Source organism: Salmo trutta, chromosome 5 (genome assembly GCF_901001165.1).
Source record: "Salmo trutta chromosome 5, fSalTru1.1, whole genome shotgun sequence".
Taxonomy (NCBI): domain Eukaryota; kingdom Metazoa; phylum Chordata; class Actinopteri; order Salmoniformes; family Salmonidae; genus Salmo; species Salmo trutta.
The window spans coordinates 16958713-16982771 of NC_042961.1; the positions used below are offsets into that span (position 1 = coordinate 16958713).

Consider the following 24059-nt stretch of genomic DNA (forward strand, 5'->3'; position numbering starts at 1 on the left):
TAGTTGTAATGCATTTAAAATGTACTTTGGCTTGGGCTGAAAGTAAAAGACGAGGGTGATGACAGACCCTACTGTACTATACAAATCTATTCCACTGTAGATGCTTCTCAGAATATATATATATATTTTTAAGTATGGTGCCCTAGTAGAGGAAATGTTCTCTAATGAAAATAAACGTCATACTTTTGAATTCACTCTCCTGTTTCTGTTGAGTGTTGAGGGGTCTTTAGGGCCATTATAGGTTTCCAATTCAACCAAGCATGATCACTGTGACAATAATACTGAAAGGAAGTGATTGACTGGTGCCTTACGCAATAAGCTGCTCTTTATTCTCCTCCACGACAGTGGGCGGGACATTGGACACCACCACCTGCATATCCAGCTGGTTGACCACAGACACCTGAGAGAGAGAGAGAGAGAGAGAGAAAGAGAGAGAGAGAGAGAGAGAGAGAGAGTGAGAGAGAGAGATAGTAATAGTAGATAGTAATAGTAATAGTAGATAGTAATAGTAGATAGTAATAGTAGATATGGAAGTTTTGTCCATTCATGCTTAACATGCTCCAGGTGGTCAAAATCAGAATCTTATTGCCTGCTTGTATCGGAGCCATGTGGCCAATCTAATGGTGCTTAATATTCGCCGGCACAGTAAGTGCACTGGCTCTGGGCTCTGCAGCCAAATCTCCCACACGGTCTCTGTGAAATTACAGTTCCTGTTGAAAAGGAACCAGCAACATGGTTAAGCACTCGCCGCTGTCACCCGTTCAGGTGCCGTTCCAACACTTATTCAGTCTCATTAGAGACTTGTTAGGCTGACATATTAGGAGAACCCCTGACTCCAATAACTGGAAGGAAACGGAAATGTATTGTACAAGTATAACGACACACACACACACGCACATGCACACACACCAATTAGAATGAACAGAAAACACACTCCATGCATAGTTTAATTGGATCATCAGCTCGAAGCAGAGGGGTTCTCTGGCATACACATAACACATCTCGTGTGCTGTAACTGCTCTGAATAATTGAATATATTGGAAGCTAAACACAGTCTAGAGAGAAGAGAAAACGTGCCTCATCATCATGTAGCCTCCTAATGAATAACTCATCTCAGAGGAAGACTGCAATCTGACACTAATAAAGCCATCAGATGTTGTGGGTGGTTGGGGTATTGGCATCGGATGTTAAGATCACAGTTGACTGAGGACAAACTTCTAACTGCCAAGCGTCGTAGTCTCATAATCACTTGCCTAACAAGAACGAGTGTTTCAAACAATGGAGGGATATGTGTTGTTTGAGGACACTAGACACTCACCACCACATCAGCGCTGCTGCTCAGGCCCTCTCCGTAGTTGTCGGTGGCGATGACCGCAAACTTGAAGTAGGACCTGCGCATGTTGCGGTACATGATAGCCGTCTTGATGATGCCCGTGTACTGCTCGATCACAAAGCTGTCCTGACCATCTGCCGTGGGCGGGATGATCAGCCGGTACGCATTGGCACTGTAGTTCCCTGTATCTGCATCAGTGGCCTGGGGGAAAGTAACCACACACACACACACACACACACACACACACACACACACACACACACACACACACACACACACACACACACACACACACACGAACACGAACACTAGACTGAGATCTTCTGACATCTACTACATTAACAATGGCAGTTACGATGAGCGTGCCTCAGTTGTGGTGGCATATTTTGGGACAGAGCTGCTTGACTTGTCGACGCACATATACACATAGGATACACACAAATGGAGGGCATAGAATGGAGTATTGACGCACCTTAGTCAAAACTAACATCATGTAAGTAAGTCGCTCTGGATAAGAGCTTCTGCTTAATGACCAAAATGGCAAATGTATTATTGTCATTGCTCCTTAAAGGATGACAGTGCATTTAGATAATTTGGCCAGGAGAGGGGGAACTTGAGTCTCAGAAGCAGGTACAGTATGGCACAGAAAGAATTTGACTCTGGCCTCGCTGCCTGTCTGCCGGCCTGCATGCTCAGTCTTTCATCAATTCTCAAAGTGCCTGTCTGCAGTGACATTGATTAATAGGTGCAAAGACTTTTTTCTCTCCGGGTATTGATGGGAAGATGGAGGGATTGAAGGAGGGAGGGAGGAAATGGAGGGAGTAGAACAATAAATGACAGGGCTGCCCTATCTCGGTCATTAGATGGAGCTAGATATTCTCAAATAAGACTGTGTACCACTCCATTCAAGCCACCCTAAAAACACACTCATATCAAATAAAGTCGTTTCAAGTGATAAGGAGCCACTCGGCTGCCCTCTGGTCATTCTCGCCTCTCTTCCTAGCGAAGAGCACTACTCTAAGCTCTGCTCAACACGACTTTATCCCTGTTTCCTGCTTAACTGTTGACAGGAGTGTCGCGCAGGTTTTTTAGCTCTCTTCATTTACATTTACATTTTAGATCTTATCCAGAGCGCCTTACAGTTAGTGCACACATCTTAAGATAGCTAGGTGGGACAACCACATATCACAGTCAAGGCAAGGGAGGGTGCTGTGGGATTATTTAAGATACTCTCCGGAGGGGTAGGGTTTCGGATTATTTCAGAAGATGGACAGGGACTGCTGTCCTAGCTTCATTGGGAAGCTGGTTCCACCATTGGGTTGCCAGGACAGAGAAGAGCTTGGACTGGGCTGAGCGGGAGCTGCCTTGCCGTAGGGGTGGGAGAGCCAAGAGACCAGAGGTGGCAGACCAGAGTTCTCGGCTTGGGGCGTAGGGTTTGAGCATAGCCTGTAGGAAGGGGCAGTTCCTCTTGCTGCAAGTATCATGGTCTTGTAGTGGATGCGAGTGTGTGGAGGAGCGGGGTGACATGGGAGAACTTGGGAAGGTTGAACACCAGGCAAGCTGCAGCGTTCTGGATAAGTTTGATGGCACAAGCCAACAGCGAGTTGCAGTAGCACAGACAGGAGATTTTTTGTGTTGTGTGACTTTACCGAATCGAACGTTTTCGGTTCGGGTAAGAATTTCCTTTTTCACTGGGTAAACCCTAGCTGGCTAACACAAAAGCCTCATGGCTAAGCATACACTTGCATACGCACAACCTGGTTAGCCACACTTTTATACCAGTTATAATGGGCCCCCATACCCATGGGAAACAAACATGCTCAGGCAGCTCTCAATCGAGTCCTGCAAGTTTTGTAAGGTTTTTACCAAATACCGGCCCGTGTCACCTTAAGCAACCCTACTAGCCGTCATGGTGAAAGCCAACTAGCTAACCACTGTCTTGTTTTTTAGTTCGCCTAGCATTAAGTGGCTTTTTGCCTACTAACCAAACCGGTCCAACCATGCAGTGATCCGGTCCATGAGAGGACTCACCACTAGCTTAGGTCTCTTGAGTCTTGCACGATTTACATAAAACTCTGTCATTTTTGTACTTATCAACTTTACCAGCCCCACCTACTAGGTTCTTCGGTCCAAGAAACTCAAAACCCAGGTCAGCTACCGCGTCAAGGCTAACCTTGCCATCACCTGCCCGGCAGATCCGGATATCGTGGCAATCCGGTCTCCACTTTCCCCCACTACGAGCCAAGGCTCCACATCAGGGAGAGGGGCAGTTCACTAGAGCAAGTGCTAACTGAGTGACCAGTGACAGAGGCAGACTGTCAGACTGTCTCAGGACAGCGGCAGACAGTTTGGGGAAGCAGTACTCTGCAGCAGCCTCATCGAAGTCCCGCCCAGCTGATTCCCCTGTGGGGAAGAAAGGGCGCCCGACCAACGGTACGCCCCAGCGGCAGAGAGAGGCAGCCAACCATCTCCTGGCCTGACACCTCTTGGTGGAGCACAGACTCCCCTCCTCCCCCATCACAATGGAGGAGAGGCACATCTGTGCTCCTATAACCTTTCCCTCCACACAGTGACTAATTTCTATAAGTTCGTTCACAAGGAAGACGGAGCCCACTCTAACCCCTAGTGCCCTCCGTGCCACAGCTCTCACCGCAGCTCTTTCTCAAGTAGCCGAGGCAGGAACACAAACTGTCAGTCGCCAACTAGCACTGTCCACATATCCTAGTGTTTTAACACTGCCCCTTTTAATACATTCAATGAAAGGGCGACTCACTCTAATGCCACCAGAGGGGTAGTGGTAAAGAGGAATGTGGTCACGACAGAGACGTCACTCACAGGTTGGGCATGAGAGAAAAGCGGAGTTGTGGGGCATTGCTCACATAAATGACCTCGAACTGCTGACAGTGTTCATTTCTCTGAAACCATTCCTACCCTCCCTTTGAAATTGTCACATCTTGATCAGAACGGACAATAAGACTGTGGTGGCATATATCAAAACCCAGGGTGGCACTTGCTCCCTGCGCTTACACAGACTATCCATAGAATTATTCTGTGGAGAAGAGCACACCTACTCTCACTACGGGCGACTCATGTCGCGGGAGCTCTGAACGTAGGAGCTGACTTGTCCAAAAGGAATCCCCATCACAGGGAATGGAGACCATCTCCAAGTTGTGAAACAGATCAGGGAGAGATATGGTCAAACATCCGTAGATTTATTCGCACAAAAATGTGCACTGCCCGCTGTTCTTTGCGCTAGCAGGAGACACACCATTGGGGGTGGACGTGTTGGCACACCCTTGGCCGGGTGTGTTCCGTTCCGTTTTTTCCTCCTCTAAGGCTCATACTCCCCAGAGTGAGGGAAGAAGGCTCATACCTCATCTTGGTAGCCCTCCATGGCCAGGCAAGCTCTAGTTAGCATAGATCATTCTCCTGCTGTACCATGAGCCCCGGCAACTCCCGTTACGCAGGGATCATCTGACCCAAGCGAGCAAAGATATTTTCCACCCTCACCCCGATACTATGACCCTCTGGGCATTGCCCGTGAGAGGTTAAATCTGAATGTGACAGGCCTGCCTCTCAGTCATTGAGACAATCCAGAGTGCCAGGGCCCCTTCTACACTCTCAATGTATGGAAACTCAATGTATGGCTTTCTCCACTGTTAAGGTCTAGCCGCTATCTCGGCCTGTCATATAGGCTTTCGCAATAACACAGTGGGAAAACACCCCTTGTTATGTCGTATCATGAAGGGGCGCTTCGCTCACGTCCATTTTCCAAGCCTTAAGCCCCATCTTGGGATCTGTCTATTGTGCTTGAGGCTATTTCACAGGAGCCTTTTGAGCCGCTGAAAAGCATGGAGATGACGTATCTCTCCTTCAAGACTGCTTTACTAGTCGGTCTTAAGTCCGCAAAGCGAGTTATTGAGCTGCAGACTGTGAGTTCACCCTTCATGTCTACAGTTTTTCCCCCAAGGATTATTTGTTGTCTAACCCCGCCTTTATACCTAAGGTCAGCAGCAATTACAACTGTCTTGCTTGTGGCATTCCACCCGCCACCCTTCATTTTTATGGAAGAAGAACGTCTCCACCGTTTGTGTCCAGTACACGTGTTGCGCATCTACTTGGATAGAGCGAGAGTTTTACGCAAGAGCGACCTCTTGTGCACTGTTCAAGGGCATGTCCTTACAGGAGATTTGTGATGAGGCTTGTTGGGCATTCCCTCATACTTTTATGAGGTTTTACCAGCTAGACGTCATTGCATCTTCTTTGGGACACATTCTGTACTCAGTGTCGGGACGTTCGAGGGTTGATACTTTGAGACTACCTGGCTTCGGAAACCAGGTCTGAAATACAGAGTTGGTAATATCCTAATTGTGAGATATCAAAACGAGTAATTGAATGAGAATTCAAGGCTACTCTCCTAACCCAGGTTCTCTGATATTATGAGTGAGATATCTCACCATATTCCCATGCTCTCAAGAGCGAAAGGAATAGAGGCATGCTCGAAAATGACCAGAAGGTGTGCGAATGGCTCCTTATAATGAGGGGTTGGGCTCACCTCATTCACCCCTCGACCCCTGTCTGTCTCTGACATATGTGTGTAATTGATTCTTTGAGGTTCTAGAGATTCGGTGAATCCCACTTGTGAGATATCTCACACATAATATGTAACTCGTTTCAGGAAACTAGGCATATGTCACACGTCACTACTTCACAGGAGAGACATTTGAACATAAACATTTATTTTTTATCAAAATGATTTTTGGGGGGCAGAAATTACTTCTGGAACATGTGAACTTTCATGTGCCTAAACAACAAATGTGTAGGCCATCTGTAAATACAAATACAATTTCTAAATTATGAGCCTATTTCGTTCAGCCACGGAAAAAGTCAGGAACCTTCCTGCTAGCCATGATTGGCTGAGATAATGTATGGACCAGACATGCTGAGAGATGAGTTCAAATTGGTCTACCATGTAGCACACTTCTGTCTATAACATGAGCTGCTCAGTATGTGTAGGTAATCCTTTCTAGCGCGGCTTTTTTGAAAGATGCGCAAAAGTGTGGCTAACGCTCTCCACTTTCCGGAGGACAGAGTTTTGAAATCAGTGCACTGCCTGGTGGTATGATGGCTAAGGAGATGGAGAAAATTGTGGCGTTCGCAGGGGGTATTTGTTTTATATGGTTCGGGGTGTGTGTGTATGTAGAAGGGTGTTTGATTTATGTATTCAGGGGTTTTGGTCATTGTTCTATGTTAGTGTATTTCTATGTTCCGTCTAGTCGTTTCTATTTCTATGTTTAGGTAATTGGGATTGGGGACTTCAATTGGAGGCAGCTGTTTATCGTTGCCTCTGATTGAAGGTCCTATAATTAGGAGTGTATTTGTCATGGGTATTGTGGGAGGTTGTTCTTTGCATAGCTGTGTGTTGCCTGCAAGACTGTTAGTTCATTTGTTTCTTGTTTTGTTTAATAAGTGTTCACAAATAAAGTTAAGATGAGCACTCGACCCGCTGCGCCTTGGTCCATTCACTACGACGACCGTTACATATAGCCTGTAGTTTTTGTGTTTATACTTTTTTATAACGATAACGACAAGTTTGATGTCGGATGACAATAGAATGTTCGTGATGTCACTGCGACAACTGTCTACAGACATGTCGATAGATGTAGTATAATCCAGCCTTTGGTCTTGAAATATTTGGTTGTTTAGTACAATAATGTAATCACACTGTTTAACACATGGCCTCACATGTGAATTCTTAAAGAGATGGGTGGCGCTAAGGCTTAAGAGGGTGTGAATGATGCTGAATGGGTGTAGACAAAGAAGAGCTCTCCAGCAGGTGTACCAAAACATTCTAAGGACATTTTCTCAAAAATGGAGTTACAAGTTTATTAACTTCGAAAGTAGAATTACTTTCCCATTGTCCCTCAACTGTAGTGTATGATATACCATTTTCTAGCTCTGAATCTCAACTTTTATCCAACGTAAAAAAAATTCAAATGTTGCTATATAAGACTAAATCAAGCCGGTCGGTCACATATCAGAACCTGGGTTACGAGAGTAACCTTGAGTTCTACTTTATCTCAATACAGTTTGTAAAAGCACTTGAGAACAAAGGTTCTGAAAAAACTCTTTGTATAAAATGATCAGTGTGCCACAAAGTGGCATTGAAAGGAAGAATGGGTTGGAGAATAGACTTCTATTCAGCAATCACTCATGAAATACTCAACAAGGCTGTGTACAACTCCATATAAGACTTCATATAAAAACTGTGTACAACTCCTTACAAGACTTCATATACTGTTCAAAAAAATAAAGGGAACACTTAAACAACACATCCTAGATCTGAATGAAAGAAATAATCTTATTAAATACTTTTTTCTTTAAATAGTTGAATGTGCTGACAACAAAATCACACAAAATGAATCAATGGAAATCCAATTTATCAACCCATGGAGGTCTGGATTTGGAGTCACACTCAAAATTAAAGTGGAAAACCACACTACAGGCTGATCCAACTATGATGTAATGTCCTTAAAACAAGTCAAAATAAGGCTCAGTAGTGTGTGTGGCCTCTACGTGCCTGTATGACCTCCCTACAACGCCTGGGCATGCTCCTGATGAGGTGGCGGATGGTCTCCTGAGGGATCTCCTCCCAGACCTGGACTAAAGCATCCGCCAACTCCTGGACAGTCTGTGGTGCAACGTGGCGTTGGTGGATGGAGCGAGACATGATGTCCCAGATGTGCTCAATTGGATTCAGGTCTGGGAAACGGGCGGGCCAGTCCATAGCATCAATGCCTTCCTCTTGCAGGAACTGCTGACACACTCCAGCCACATGAGGTCTAGCATTGTCTTGCATTAGGAGGAACCCAGGGCCAACCGCACCAGCATATGGTCTCACAAGGGGTCTGAGGATCTCATCTCGGTACCTAATGGCAGTCAGGCTACCTCTGGCGAGCACACGGAGGGCTGTGCGGCCCCCCAAAGAAATGCCACCCCACACCATGACTGACCCACCGCCAAACCGGTCATGCTGGAGGATGTTGCAGGCAGCAGAACGTTCTCCACGGCGTCTCCAGACTCTGTTACGTCTGTCACGTGCTTAGTGTGAACCTGCTTTCATCTGTGAAGAGCACAGGGCGCCAGTGGCGAATTTGCCAATCTTGGTGTTCTCTGGCAAATGCCAAACATCCTGCACGGTGTTGGGCTGTAAGCACAACCCCCACCTGTGGACGTTGGGCCCTCATACCACCCTCATGGAGTCTGTTTCTGACCGTTTGAGCAGACACATGCACATTTGTGGCCTACTGGAGGTCATTTTGCAGGGCTCTGGCAGTGCTTCTCCTGCTCCTCCTTGCACAAAGGCGGAGGTAGCGGTCCTGCTGCTGGGTTGTTGCCCTCCTACGGCCTCCTCCACGTCTCCTGATGTACTGGCCTGTCTCCTGGTAGCGCCTCCATGCTCTGGACACTACGCTGACAGACACAGCAAACCTTCTTGCCACAGCTCGCATTGATGTGCCATCCTGGATGAGCTGCACTACCTGAGCCACTTGTGTGGGTTGTAGACTCCGTCTCATGCTACCACTAGAGTGAAAGCACCGCCAGCATTCAAAAGTGACCAAAACATCAGCCAGGAAGCATAGGAACTGAGAAGTGGTCTGTGGTCCCCACCTGCAGAACCACTCCTTTATTGGGGGTGTCTTGCTAATTGCCTATAATTTCCACCTGTTGTCTATTCCATTTGCACAACAGCATGTGAAATGTATTGTCAATCAGTGTTGCTTCCTAAGTGGACAGTTTGATTTCACAGAAGTGTGATTGACTTGGAGTTACATTGTGTTGTTTTAACTGTTCCCTTTATTTTTTTGAGCAGTGTATAAAAACAATCATATAAAATTAAGTTACTCTGTTTCAACTCAATAGGCTTACCCTTTGTAAAACCACTCGAGAACATACGTTTTGAGAACCTTGAGCATAAAATTGTGGTTTCTTAGTCATTACCACTGTGCCACATCACCCCATGCCATCTTTCATTTTCACCTGCTTCTATTCAAAATGATTTAAAGAAGAATTTGACAGTAAATTAAGCTAATTTATAGAATGTTGAGCCACCTGCCTTAAAACCATACAAAGATCTCAGACACATCAGATACCATCTGAAGGCCCATCAGAGAGAATGGCATGCAGTGCAAGACAAAGATGGCTGAGACCAAAGCTTGGTGCCACATCCAAACTGTGTTTAGCTTTCATGCTACTGAGGATGATTCAGTATTCTATCTAGACCTGACAGAGTTAACACAACATTCTAAGGAACAGGAACAATGGAAAGATGGAATTGTATAATTAATTCGACAGATGGAGTCTGAGATTATTGGATACATTTTTACCCAATTTGCAGGTTAATTGTCGATTGTTATAAATGCTTCATGGATTCCTTGTACAGCAGGCAAAATATCTATCTAAGCAAAATCTATGGCTGCCAATATCAGAATTGTCCACTGAAATCAATTGAAGGTCACAGTGTTATAAACAGGAATGCAACAAGGCTATGCGGAGGTATAGTGCATTTCTAATTTAAACGTACAGTCCTCCTCATGTCATCTATCCTCATCCTCACTTTTCATCTGATTCAGCTCTGAGTCATTTCTTTCCAGAAATACAGTTTCCATTCTCAGAATGGCAAGATCCCTGGTCTGTTCTCACCAAAGCTCGTTAACGAACCATCAAGATAATCTATGAAGTAACACATGTGGAATCATGTAGTAACCAAAAAGGTATAAAACAAATCAAAATATATTTTAGATTTTAGATTCTTCAAAGTAGCCAACCTTTGCCTTGATGACAGCGTTGCACATTATTGGCATTCTCTCAACCAGCTTCATAAAGAATGCTTTCCCAACAGTCTTGAAGGAGTTCCCACATATGCTGAGCACTTGTTGGCTGCTTTTCCTTCACTCTGCGGTTCAACTCATCCCAAACCATCTCAATTGGGTTGAGGTCGGGTGATTGTGGAGACCAGGTCATCTGATGCAGTCCTGTTAAAAAAAAAACGATAGTCCCACTAAGCGCAAACAAGATGGGATGACGTATTGCTGCAGAATAATTTGGTAGCCATGCTGGTTAAGTGTGCCTTGAATTCTAAATAAATCACCGACAGTGTCACCAGCAAAGCACCCTCATACCATCACACCTCCTCCTCCATTCTTCACGGTGGGAACTACACATGTGTAGATCATCCGTTCACCTACTCTGTGTCTCACAATGACACAATGGTTGGAACCAAACATCTCAAATGTGGACTCATTAGACCAAAGGACAGATTTCCACTGATCTAATGTTCATTGCTCGTGTTTCTTGGCCCAAGCAAGTCTCTTCTTCTTATTGGTGTCCTTTATTTGTGGTTTCTTTGCAGAAATTCAACCATTAAGGCCTGCTTCATGCAGTTTCCTCTGTACAGTTGATGTTGAGAAGTGTCTGTTACTTGAACTCTGTGAAGCATTTATTTGGGCTGCAATTTCTGAGGTTGGTAACTCTAATGAACTTATCCTCTGCAGCAGAGGTAACTCTGGGTCTTCCTTTCCTATGGCGGTCCTCATGACAGCCAGTTTCATCATAGCGCTTGATGGTTTTTGCGACTGCACTTGAAGAAACTTTTAAAGTTCTTGAAATTTTCCATATTGACTGACCTTTAGGTCTTTGGGGGCGGTAGGTAGCCTAGTGGTTAGAGCGTTGGGCCAGTAACCGAAAGGTTGCTGGGTTGAATCCCTGAGCTGACAAGGTAAAGAAATCTGTTGTTCTGAACAAGGCAGTTAACCCATTGTTCCCTGGTAGGCCATGTAAATAAGAATTTGTTCTTAACTGGGTTAAATTAAAACATTTTAAGTAATGATGGACTGTTGTTTGTCTTTTCATATTTGAGCTCATATTTGAGCTGTTCTTGCCATAATATGGACTTGGTCTTTTACCAAATAGGGCTATCTTCTGTATACCACCCCTAACTTGTCACAACAAAACTGATTGGCTCAAACACATTAAGAAGGAAAGAAATTAGACAAAATGTATTGCTGGTGACTACCTCATGAAGCTGGTTGAGAGAATGTCAAGAGTGTGCAAAGCTGTCATCAAGGCAAGAATCTCAAATATAAAATATATTTAGATTTGTTTAACACCTTTTTGGTTACTACATGATTCCATATGTGTTATTTCATAGTTTTGATGTCTTCACCATTATTCTACAATGTAGAAAATAGTAAAAATAATGAAAGTCCCTTGAAAGAGTAAGTGTGTCCAAACTTTTGATTGGTACTGTATAAATACAGATAGACGGACAGGCAGACAGGCGGGCAGACAGACGTTTAGATATTGATAGATATTAGGCCACTGACAGTTGTTGGGCCCAATGTGACTGTGAGTGTCACGGAGCCTCAGGTTCCCATCAACTCCTCCTGCCTTCATCATGTCCAGATGAAACTAAGCTCACGGAACAGATTGTAAATTAAGATTTAATATCAGTCATATGTGAAGTCCCTCTCTAGCATTTATAATGTATTAGTTTCATTATATCAGACAGCATACGGAAAAAGCTTCATATCCAATATAGTGTTTGGCTCATGAAAGACCGGACTGAGGTTTTTTTTATGCCTCAGTAGTGGACGGACTGGGGAATTTGTGCAACTCTGTTCAGTTTGGATAAATAAGGACTTGTGCAACTCTGTTCAGGTTAGGAATGGTTACGGTTAAACTAATTACACACATCTGAGCTCAAGGGTGACTACTCAAACAATATGACTTAAACCGTACAATCATACAATACTGATAGTGGAGTGCAAGAGATTTATGCCGCAGGAGCTACAGTATACTGTATCCCAGAGCATGTACATGCTGCCGATTGTTTTCAAATGACTATGTGTGCCTGTTTGGTATGTAAGGTGCTACCAGCTGAGTCACCTGTAAAGGAATGTTCACATTACAGATCCATACCACCTTCAATGTAAAACAGACTGATAATCTGGACTGATCTTTGACCACGGTCCAATTGGTGAACTGTGATTATATTACATCCCACCATTATATTAGATCCCACCAGTGAATAGAGGAATGGAGGGAGGAATGGAGAGAAGGATGGAGAGGAAGATGAAACTGAACTACAGAGAGTGGCCCGAATGGATTTTGCCACCATGACTGAACAGAATGGAACCGACAGGGAGGATAGGGATGGAATACGACCGCATATGTACAGTACAGTGTTTGTATGTGTGCGTGCGTGATGACACAATCTCTCTAATCATTAATTGATTTTGGACCGACCAAAGGACTGCAGGGACCTGAGTAGCATTAAGAATGAGTTTCGACTGGCTTACGTCAGAGTACAATCAGAGTGCGTCAGAGAATTGAGTGTCAGACAGCTTTCTCAACAGAATCTTCAGTAGATGTGTATGTTTATGCGTGTGTGTGTTAAGACAGTAGCATATAAGGAGGAGTATGCGAAGGCATTTCTCACCACTATCTTCAGAACAGAGGAGAAGGTCTTGGCGTCCTCAGCCACGCCACCGATGTAGAGCTTTCTGGTGAAGACAGGCGGGTGGTCGTTCTCATCCCGCACCTCGATAAACACCTTGGCTGTGTTGGCTGCAGAGTTAAAGAGGAGGGACACAGTCACATTTTAGACATGAGGCATATTGTCTTATCCACCTTCATTGACGTTCCTCTACAGTACATCCTATAGTTTAGAGGGGATCAGTCCCATTCAAAAACACAGGTTCCAGTTCATAATCAAATAATCAAATATGTTCCCCTGATGTAGCTACTGTGCCATTTCCATTCATATGCCAGATTATCCTCAAGGAAAATAGCTTGTAGTAAGGATATACACACTCCACACCTATTTGTCACTGTTTAACTTATACTGTACAAATATGTACAAACCTAGCACAACCTTACCCTGGCCCACACTGCAGTTAAGGTGAAAAATATGCACTGTCAATGACTATTTTTCTTCCAGAAGAGCACAGAAATGTAAAGTCATGTTGCTAGGGCTAAGGAGGATCCAAGGGAATAGGATGAACAAAAACACAGTTCATTAAATCACAGGCACAAACACCACCGTGAGAGCCAGAGGGAAGGCACGGATGGATACGACAGTCGCTCTCTCTCCGTTGCCTTTTTCTGTCTCTCTAAAAACGTTTTTATTCCCTCCACGGTTTATCCGTTGTGGTCTTGTGGGAAATTGGTGACTTTTCAGTTAAGACACACACTCACAAACAGATGCTTGCAAGTGTAGAGAAACACAACAGCATAGAGATAAATTCAGCACACACACATAAAAAGAAAAGCATTAAGAGAAAGGATGGCTCACACGGCAGAATGGGCTATTGAGTCTGCGTAGAATACATTTTAATTTAGGGAAAGGGGTGGTGGGAGTGGAGGGGAGCTGTGTTAAATGAATTCTTATCAATTACTCTGCTTTATTAAATATATATGTGTGTGTGTGTGTGTGTGTGTGTGTGTGTGTGTGTGTGTGTGTGTGTGTGTGTGTGTGTGTGTGTGTGTGTGTGTGTGTGTGTGTGTGTGTGTGTGTGTGTAATGATGTTAATTGGGCTGTGAAAATCTGACAATTACGCCCTGTTCTGCTCTGATTATTTGAGCTCAATAAAGTTTTAAAAAATTACAAAAATTGACACGGTACAGTGGCCTGCTCTGCATTCCAATGAATACAGATCTATGAGGTGAAGAGGGTTTATCTGAAGTGGGCCAAAAACAATTGAGGGGGGGAGGAGTTAACCTAGCAGTTAAGAGCGTTGGGCCAGTAACCAAAAGGTTGCTGGTTCGAATCCCTGAGCCGACTACAGTAACTGAAAAATCTTTCGATGTGCCCTTGAAGAAGGTAATTGCTCCTGTTAGTTCTTCTGGATAAGAGTGTCTGCTAAATGACTAATAATTGTAGAAATAAATATGCTGTCAACTCCTCTTAGTACCACAAGGACAACCACGGTGTCTAGCTGGAAAGGTGAACACTTGATGTAGCGTCCCAGCCCCCTACTCCAGTTCAATATCCCCCTCTTACATTTAGAGGGAACCCGCAGTTGGGCCATGACCACGACCATGGAGTCAGCCTGAACCCTGAGCACGTAGCTGGTGACAGTCTCATAATCCAGAGGCTTAGCCGTGGAGATAACACCTGTCCGGTTACTCACTTGGAACTCACCTGCAACCAACCAAAAAACAATCAGTACATAATGAGGAAGACATTGGCAGCACTCACTGACAGGATCAACATTGGATAAAAAAATAGGTTAATTTTGTGTCTGTGTCTGTGCCAACCACAAAGATTATAACCTATAGTTTTTTTATTTGGGCTTTTTGCAGCCAGCTGCTGATACTGTACCTGCACACACTGTTTAATTGTGATGCAGTTCATTAGCCCCATTTTACATTTAATTTCACTACTTCCAGATGCTCAGATTTAAAGCACTCATTTAGGACATTCCCAAGTCGATGCATTAATCAGCAGTAGACATCACACATTGATGAAGACTATTGCACGTTGACTTCATAGACATGGAAATAGACTGTGATAAAAGGAAACTTCTACTGTTGTAAAAAATAGTTACTTTAACAATAGTTACTTTTACCACAAGTAAAGTGCAGCCAATCTTTTGTTTCAGGTAATTTCTCAGCATTTTCCATGGATTATATATTATTGCAAGAATTTAAGACAGAAATGTGACCTTTTCCTTTTTTGGCAAGTGTTTGTTCTATCTATGGCACTGGAGGGTACATTTCTGCACTTACCGCCTTCGTTTCCTCCTACGATGGAGTAGAAGATTGTCTGGTTCATGGCGGCTGCCAGGATGCTGCCCACTGGTCTGCCTACTGGGGCCAGCTCACTGACAGGAGCAAACCTGGAGACCGAGATGACATCCAGTATGACTAAATATCCCTGGACACATTACCACTGACAACTTCCACTGAAAAAAATCCATTGTGACAAAATCTAATTCTCTGACACTCTGTGCCTTACCGCCACATTTAGCAAACGCATTGTTGAATATGGCATATTTGAAAATTGCACTAAAAGAGACTATATTCAAACATTCAATGTTTCTACAATAGCAATTAACCCTTTATCTTAGCTTGACAACTTCAAGTGAACATTACGTCGGTGTCTTCAGGTTGTCAAGATAAAAAAAGATCTCAACAATGTCCTTGATATTTAACACTTCCTCTATTGTGCCGTGAATAGCATGAGATAGCATGAGCTGTTATTTCCATGATAGGAGAGACAATGGCTAATAACAGCTAACAGCCATGGCTGACTATCACACATAAAGAATGCATTCTCATCCACATCTACGACAGATAAGCTTGTGACAGCTCTCCATAGAAGTAGCGGTTGCAATAAATAGCGCTGAATGCTAGCTTGGCAGAGTGTCGGCATGAGATGATTTAAGTTGATAATGCCATCTTACTGTGTGCGCTTTTGTAATACTGTCAGTGAGTGTGTACGTGTGTCTCGTGTTGCTTCAAGACTAGTTTCACTTCAGCCTACAGTCAATCATGTCAAGAGATAAAAAGCCTTCCTTGTGAAAGCTTTGTGGGGAAAAGTAACGATCAAATCATAAGGTGTGGGAGTCGTATTCTATTATGTACACTAAACTCCATTCAGTGTCAGGGTTACAGAACCTTCCGCAGTAGAGGAAGATAAAGAAGCGTCTCCCAGCTGTAAACCATATTGGCAACCCAAGGCAGTTTAAACCACCGCGTCAACACTGTCACTTCATTACTCCTTCTTGTCTTCCCTGACCCCCATGCATTTTATAGCATCAATAATAAAGCAAGCCTTCAGGTAAGAACAAACGTCAAAACAGAGTCAGACTTTTACTCCAGGGGTTTGTTCTTGTGTTTTAATAGCACGGCTCTTCCATATAAAAGTGATTTCATGAGAGGAACCAAAGAGGAGACAGCATCCATTTCCCATATTGAACATGAAGGTCAGTGTGAGGTATTTGCACTGGGAAAAAGATATATAGGCATCTTCTTTACAACAACTGGCTTTATTCATGAGACACATACAGTAAGCATATGAGAAAATATTAGTACACCTAAAAGAATATCAACTATCCCTGCTAGACAACATGCAATAATCATTTGACTGTCAGGGAGATAAACTGAAGAATCAAATCAAATGTATTTATATAGCCCTTCTTACATCAGCTGATACCTCAAAGTGCTGTGCAGAAACCCAGCCTAAAACCCCAAACAGCAAGCAATGCAGGTGTAGAAGCATGGTGGCTAGGAAAAAATCCCTAGAAAGGCCAAAACCTAGGAAGAAGCCTAGAGAGGAACCAGGCTATGAGGGGTGGCCAGTCCTCTTCTGGCTGTGCCGGGTGGAGATTATAACAGAACATGGCCAAGATGTTCAAATGTTCATAAATGACCAGCATGGTCAAATAATAATAATCACAGTTGTCGAGGGTGCAACAAGTCAGGACCTCAAGAGTAAATGTCAGTTGGCTTTTCATAGCCGATCATTGAGAGTATTCCTACTGCTCCTGCTGTCTCTAGAGAGTTGAAAACAGCAGGTCTGGGACAGGTAGCATGTCCGGTGAACAGGTCAGGGTTCCAAGAAGTGAGAGATGAAAGTGTCTTACATTTTAGAAACCTATATAATCTAAACGTGAACATCAGGTGGCTTAGAAAACAATCTGTATTTGAGGAAACAATGTCTTGAGAGACAGAAGGTCAATGGTCATTTTGATACACCATGTGCAGAATTCTGTAAGAATTTCAGTTGAGACAACATAACTTCCTGTGTACTTATGCAAAGCATGGACATTAAGTCCTGGCATTGAACAAATTCCAGTATCACATCAGTAAGCATGCATGGATGAATAAATCACAGCTCCAATCCACACCTGGGTTTATGCTGTCTAAGCCTTTCAAAAACTTTTCTATAAATACAGACCCTCCTCTTAACACTCACTATGAATCAAGTCTATCCATATGAAGTGTTCTCTTTGTAGAAGCTTTAAGAGGGATGACGGAGAGAGACTTGGCAAAGGCCAACACAGACTAAATGACTCTGGGAGTTGCTAGAGTTACGATATCAGTAAAGGAAATACACTGGGGCTTGGGGAAAATGTGGATGATGTTGGAACCCCCCCCCCCCCGGGGGCATGGACTCCACAGGGATGCTGTCCTATGTTGACTCTAATGCTTCCCACAGTTGTGTCAAGTTGGCTGGACGTCCTTTGGGTGGTGGACCATTCTTGATACACACGGGAAACTGTTGAGCATGAAAAACCCAGCAGTGTTGCAGTTCTTGACACAAACCAGTGTGCCTTGCACCTACTACCATACCCTGTTCAAAGGCACTTAAAACTTTTGTCTTATCCATTTAACGTCTGAATGGCACACATACACAATCCATGTCTCAAGGTTTAAAAATCCTTTAACCTGTCTCCTCCCCTTCATCTACACTGATTAAAGTGGATTTAACAAGTGACATCAATAAGGGATCATAGCTTTCACCCGGATTCACCTTGTCAGTCTATGTCATGGAAAGAGCGGGTGTTCTTAATGTTTTGTACACTAAGTGTACACCAGTACTGTGTACTAATGACTCTGTTGCCCATTGCCACTAATGTGTAGGAGTGCAGCAGCAGAGCAACAGGCTTACAGGGTTGAAGCTAATATATTGCTGCCTGGACCTGAAGTCAAACATTGGGTGAGATTATTGTGAATTGAGGCTAGTGCTAGTGCTAGTGCTACAGTAGCTAAAGCTAAAGGGTTGCAGACGACTGCGTGATCATGCTGTCCGTAACCGATGTGACTAAAACCTTTAAACAGGTTAACATTCACAAAGCCGCAGGGCCAGACGGATTACCAGGACACGTACTCAGAGCATGCACTGACCAGCTGGCAAGTTTTCACTGACATTTTCAACCTCTCCCTGACTCAGTCTTTTTACCTACATGTTTCCAGCAGACCATCATTGTCCCTGTGCCCAAGAACGCCAAGTGAACCTGTTTAAATGGCTATTGCCCCACAGCACTCACATCTGTAGCCATGAAATGCTTTGAAAAGCTGGTCAGGGATCACATTAACACCATCATCCCAGACACCCTGGACCCACTCCAATTCGCATACCGCCACAACAGATCCACAGATGACACCATCTCTATTGCACATCACAATGCCCTTTCCCAACTGGACAAGAGGAACACCTATGTGAGAATGCTGTCCATAGAATACAGCTCAGCATTCAACACCATAGTACCCTCAGCTGCAGACCCTGGGACTGAACACCTCTCTCTGTAACTAACTGGATCCTGGACTTCCTGACGGACGTTCCACAAGTGGTGAGGTTAGACAACACATCCGCCACCTTGACCCTCAACACGGTGGCCCCTAAGGGGTCCGTGCTTAGTCCCCTCCTGTACTCCATGTTCACCCACGACTGCGTGGCCGACGATGACACGCCGGTGGTAGGCCTGATCACCGATAATGATGAGACAGCCCTTAGGAAGGAGGTCAGAGACCTGCCAGTGTGGTGACAGGACAACAACCTCTCCCTCAACGTCAGTAAGACAAAGGAGCTGATCATGGACTACATGAAATGAAGAGCTAAGTCCGCCCCCCATTCACATTGACAGGGCTGTAGTGGAGCAGGTCGAGAGCTTAAAGTTCCTCTGTGTCCACATGACTAAGGATCTATCATGGTCCACACACACCAACACAGTCACACCAACACAGTCACCATGTGCAATGCCATGCATCGGCTGGAGTGGTGTAAAGCTCGTCGCCATTGGACTCTGGAGAAGTGGAAATGCGTTCTCTCTGGCGTGATGAATCACGTTTCCCCATCTGGCAGTCCGACGGACAAATCTAGATTTGTCAGATGGCAGGAGAACACTACCTGTCCCAATGCATAGTCCCAACTGTAAAGTTTGTGGAGGAGGAATAATGGTGTGGGGCTGTTTTTCATGGTTCGGACTAGGCCCCTTAGTTCCAGTGAAGCGAAATCTTAACGTTACAGCATACAATTATATTCTAGACGATTCTGTGCTTACAACTTTGTGCCAACAGTTTGGGTAAGGCCCTTTCCTTTTCCAGCTTGACATTTCCCCCTGTACACAAAGCGAGGTCCATACAGAAATGGTTGGTCGAGATCGGTTTGGAGGAACTTGACTGGCCTGCACAGAACTCTGACCTCAACCCCATCGAACACCTTTGGGATGAATTGGAACGCCGAGTCAGGCCTAATCGCCCAAAATCAGTGCCTGACCTCACTAACGCTCTTGTGGCTTAATGGAAGCAAGTCCCTGCAACAATGTTCCAACATCTAGTGGAAAGCCTTCCCAGAAGAGTGGAGGCTGTTTATAGCAGCAAAGGGGGGACCAACTCCATATTAATGCCCGTGAATAATGAGATGTTCGACAAGGAGGTATCCACATACTTTTAGTCATGTAGTGTATCTACCTTAATTACCTCATACCCCTCTACATCGACTCAGTACTGGTACCCCATGTATACAGCCAAGTTATTGTTACCCATTGTGTATTTACTATTACTTTTATTATTATGCATTTTACTTTTCTATTATTTCTAAATGTTTCTTCTCTCTGCATTGTTGGGAACGGCCCATAATTAAGCACTTCAGTTTTAGTCTACACCTGTTGTTTACGAAACCTGGGACAAACACAATTTGATTTGACTTAATTGAGGCTGTGACACGCTACGCTAACATGCTGCATTCCTACTGAGACCACACTCAGCGCAGAGCGGCCAGAGTTGACTGGTTGCAATCGCGCTCAAAAGCAGCTTCGCCCGAGGGTGTTAGCGACTGTAAAATCCCAAAGGATGTGTGTGTGTTTGTCTGTGTGCTTGCATGTGTGTGTGTGGTGTGTGTGTGTGTGTGTATGAACAAGACAGAATTCTGCAACCCCCCCCAAAACTGAACTACGAAGGGACAACAACAAGTCAATCCAGAGAGGGACGTGGCTAACAAGGAACTTAAACTAGTGTGAGCCAAAGAAGTCGGTGTATTCTAGGATTTAATTATACATAGAGCAGAACCATGTAGCATGGAGGAGGGACAAGGGGGGCTGATTCCAAAGCCTTTCATATTTAGATAAGATGAACAGGACAATGAGGAGCGAGAGAGAGAGAGAGAGTAACTGAGAAAGAGGCACAGGCAGAGAGAGGAGGTGGTAAGAGAGAAAAAGAGACAGAAAATTAGAAAGAAAAACAAGGAGAGAAAGAGACTCTCTCCAATGTGTCAGCATGAGAGAGTGTGAATGACATGCCAGTGTGCAGAGCGTCACACAGAGGTGTCAGCGGGTGCCAGGCCCCGGGGCCAAACTCAGAGTGACGTTGACGAGACATGGCAGAGGAGTGCAAACCATGCTGTGTGCCACAGGGGAGAATGTTACCGTGCCAACACACACACACACTCTCTCTCTCAATTTTCAATTCAAGGGGCTTTATCTCTCTCTCTCTCTCTCTCATTCTCTCTTTTTCTCTCTCTGTAGCCTTATTGCATAAGATAACGTGTTGAGTGAACACAGTGGGTCTGAAGCCCAGAGGACAGAGTATATGAGTGTATATGAGTATATGATTCAGGTCATAGGTCACTGGTAAGGTCTCTCGACACAAATTCGTATATTGCAGTACATGAGTCTGAAAGCCCTATGTACAGTTAGCACTGCGTAAAACATTAAAAACCACTGTGGGTTATCATAAGAACCATAACTCATAAGCATTGCATGGACATTCATAAATGTTGCATACATACAGAAGTGAATATGTTACGACATAATCTTTCTGTGCCTGGTGTTGTTGACACAAGCCGACACCTGCACTTTGTTCAATATTTATGTATTAGGCAGTGTTTGTGAAGGTGATAATTCTACATAGTTTATGACTATGTTAGATCAGTGTTAAATAAGCCTAAAGGGGCTTTATATCAAAGTAGAACTGATTTATTCAACGCCTTGGTTCAGGAAGTGTTTTATTATCCTGCACCAGCTTAACCTGAGACTGACCGATTGACTGGATATTTGGGTTTTAAAAATATGGATGGATATACATTGTACATTCAGATCCATAAGACAACACACTCAGACTGACGTGGCTTCAGTACATTACACATAGAAAGTTAGTATCTCCTCGCTGTGGTTTTGCCATTTACTTGCTTTTTGTTGTTGTATTTGACTGCATTGGGACTTTAAGAAGGGACCTTTGAATCCACGTGCCATTCTGTACCTTCTATTAAGAGGACGTGACTTATTATATTAGGCAGCCACAGCACAGTAAATTCAGTCACGCTGCAAGATTTGCATAGGGAATAAGCCTAATCCATTAACCTGCACCTTACATTTTCAAAATTTCATTAGTGTATTTTTACACACCAATCCACTGGCTGAATACTAATTAGGTGCTATTATCAAATGCCAAGGGCAGACTCACAGGTGTTGAGTTGTGTCTCAATGTGACTCCTAACAACCACATCAGTGAGCTGTATTTGTTAGCCTCCTTTACAGGCTACGGTTGAAAGTTGAAGCCAATTCAATGTTATTCATTCTGGAAATAATGATCATATGAATACAATCATGCCCACGGTATATTAAAAATGTGACTTCATGAAAACATGGATTTGACAATAACTTGACCCCAACCCTTGGCGAACAAAATTAATCCACACTCTTAAATCATTTTTCCCAAATTGCTGTTTACACCAACCCTGCCAGATACTGTATACTAAACCAGTAAAAGTTGAAGCTAAAATACAAAGTGCATCACTATTAAAATGATGCAATACTATTACAGACCCCTGTGTTGCAGCATGCTTCAGGGGCTGAATAGAGAACTTTCTAAATGAAAGGTAATACTTAGACACGCACTGTAGGCAGAGATGGAGATGAATGGGGATGGAGACATCGAGGGGAGCCGATTCCCAAAACATTTAGGGTTTTAAGTAGAGGTCGACCGATTAATCGGCATGGCCGATTAATTAGGGCCTATTTCAAGTTTTCATAACAAATCGGTAATCGGCCTATTTGGACGCCGATTATGGCCGATTAAATTGCAATCTACGAGGAAAGTGCAGCGTCAAAAGGACCTTGTGGCTGCAAGAGCCAAGGTAAGTTGCTAGCTAGCATTAAACTTATCTTATAAAAAACAATCGATCTTCACATAATCACTAGTTAACTACACACGGTTGATGATATTACTAGGTTAACTACAGTTGAAGTCGGAAGTTTACATACACCTTGTAACTGAGTCAGGTTTGTAGGCCTTCTTGCTCGCACATGCTTTTTCAGTTCTGCCCACACATTTTCTATAGGATTGAGGTCAGGGCTTTGTGATGGCCACTCCAATACCTTGACTTTGTTGTCCTTAAGCCATTTTGCCACAACTTTGGAAGTATTGTGGCGTACAGCAGGTCAGCCACCAGGGGGAGACTCGTCGAGGCCTGGTGATAGACGGAATATACATCACGAGGCGATGGCTCCATCTGCTGGACGTGCTCACCAGCTGTACAAGTCCCATAAAGCTGCCAGAAGGGCAGTGCACAGGGGAGAGACTGGGGGAGGAAAGGACTCCCGTATAGTTGGGGACGGTACCAGAGGGAGTTCAGTTTTTGATCCCCACAGGATACAGCAAGACCCGGAACACAGAAGATGGTATCCCGGAGAGGGTCTCTTGGGGGAGACCCATTCTTTTCTTTTGGACTTTATTTTAATAAACACCTTTGAAACTGAGCTAATCCTACTCTGTCTGATCTGTGTAAACGTTTTGACCCAACCGCCTGGTCTGCCACAGCATGCTTGGGGTCATTGTCCATTTGGTTGACCCATTTGCAACCAAGCTGTAACTTCCTGACTGATGTCTTGAGATGTTGCTTCATTATATCCACATAATTTTCCCTTCTCATGATGCCATGTATTTTGTGAAGTGCACCGGTCCCTCCAGCAGCAAAGCACCTGTCACAGGATCCAACGAAAGTGGCGCCCCTCCTCGGTCGGGCGGCGCTCGCCGGTCGTCGTCGCCGGCCTATTAGCTGCCACCGATCGTTGTTTCAGTTTCGTTTAGTTTGTCTGTCTGTTCCGCACCTGTTTTGTGTATGTCATTAGTGGGGACTTATTTAATGTGTGTTTTCAGTTGGGATTTTTGTGCGGGATTGTTTGTTGTCCACTCAGGACGGTGGGCCTGTGAATGTAGTTGCTTCGCTAGTTGTATTTTGGATGTTTTTGTGTTTTGGTGTTTTGTGCTGGCTGACGTCTTATTTTCTCTCTTCGGACCGTTTTGCCCTGTGTTTTGGGTTGGTCATTATTATTACGCCCCCTTCTGTTTTGGCGTGACCAGTTTGTTGCCGGAGAAAATAAAGACTGTATACTTTACCTCTGCTCTCTGCGCCTGACTCCAACCACCACTCCTAGAATCATCTGACAGAATCCCGCACCGAAACCTATGGAGTCAGCAGGAGCAGAAGCGCCATCCATGGCTGAGCAGGTCTCCCAACATGCCGGCCTCCTCCACCGCCTAGGCTCGGCCATGGATCAGGTGTTGGCCCGGTTGGAGAGCTGGGAGAGAGGTGCCTCCCCAGCCAGACCAGCTCCGGTCCCTCACCCTACGCACCTATCCACACCCACAGAAGCGGGTGCCGGCGGGATCCGGATTTCACCGCCCAGGGAGTTCGATGGAACGGCCGCTGGGTGCAAGG

The 24059-nt window shown here is 44.5% G+C and overlaps 1 protein-coding gene across 5 annotated transcripts in view; it reads right to left on the minus strand.

Annotated features, from left to right (window-relative positions):
* The window catches only part of LOC115193762 (protocadherin-15-like), a 286361-nt gene that overhangs the window by 23578 nt on the left and 238724 nt on the right, over positions 1-24059 (minus strand). For all 5 annotated transcript variants that reach the window (XM_029752726.1, XM_029752727.1, XM_029752728.1 and 2 more), the window contains 5 exons: positions 15125-15234; positions 14397-14537; positions 12834-12961; positions 1319-1534; positions 312-400 (listed from right to left, as the gene is read on the minus strand). In XM_029752726.1, coding sequence (XP_029608586.1) covers positions 312-400; positions 1319-1534; positions 12834-12961; positions 14397-14537; positions 15125-15234 — 684 coding nt within the window. The remainder of the gene's footprint in view (positions 1-311; positions 401-1318; positions 1535-12833; positions 12962-14396; positions 14538-15124; positions 15235-24059) is intronic.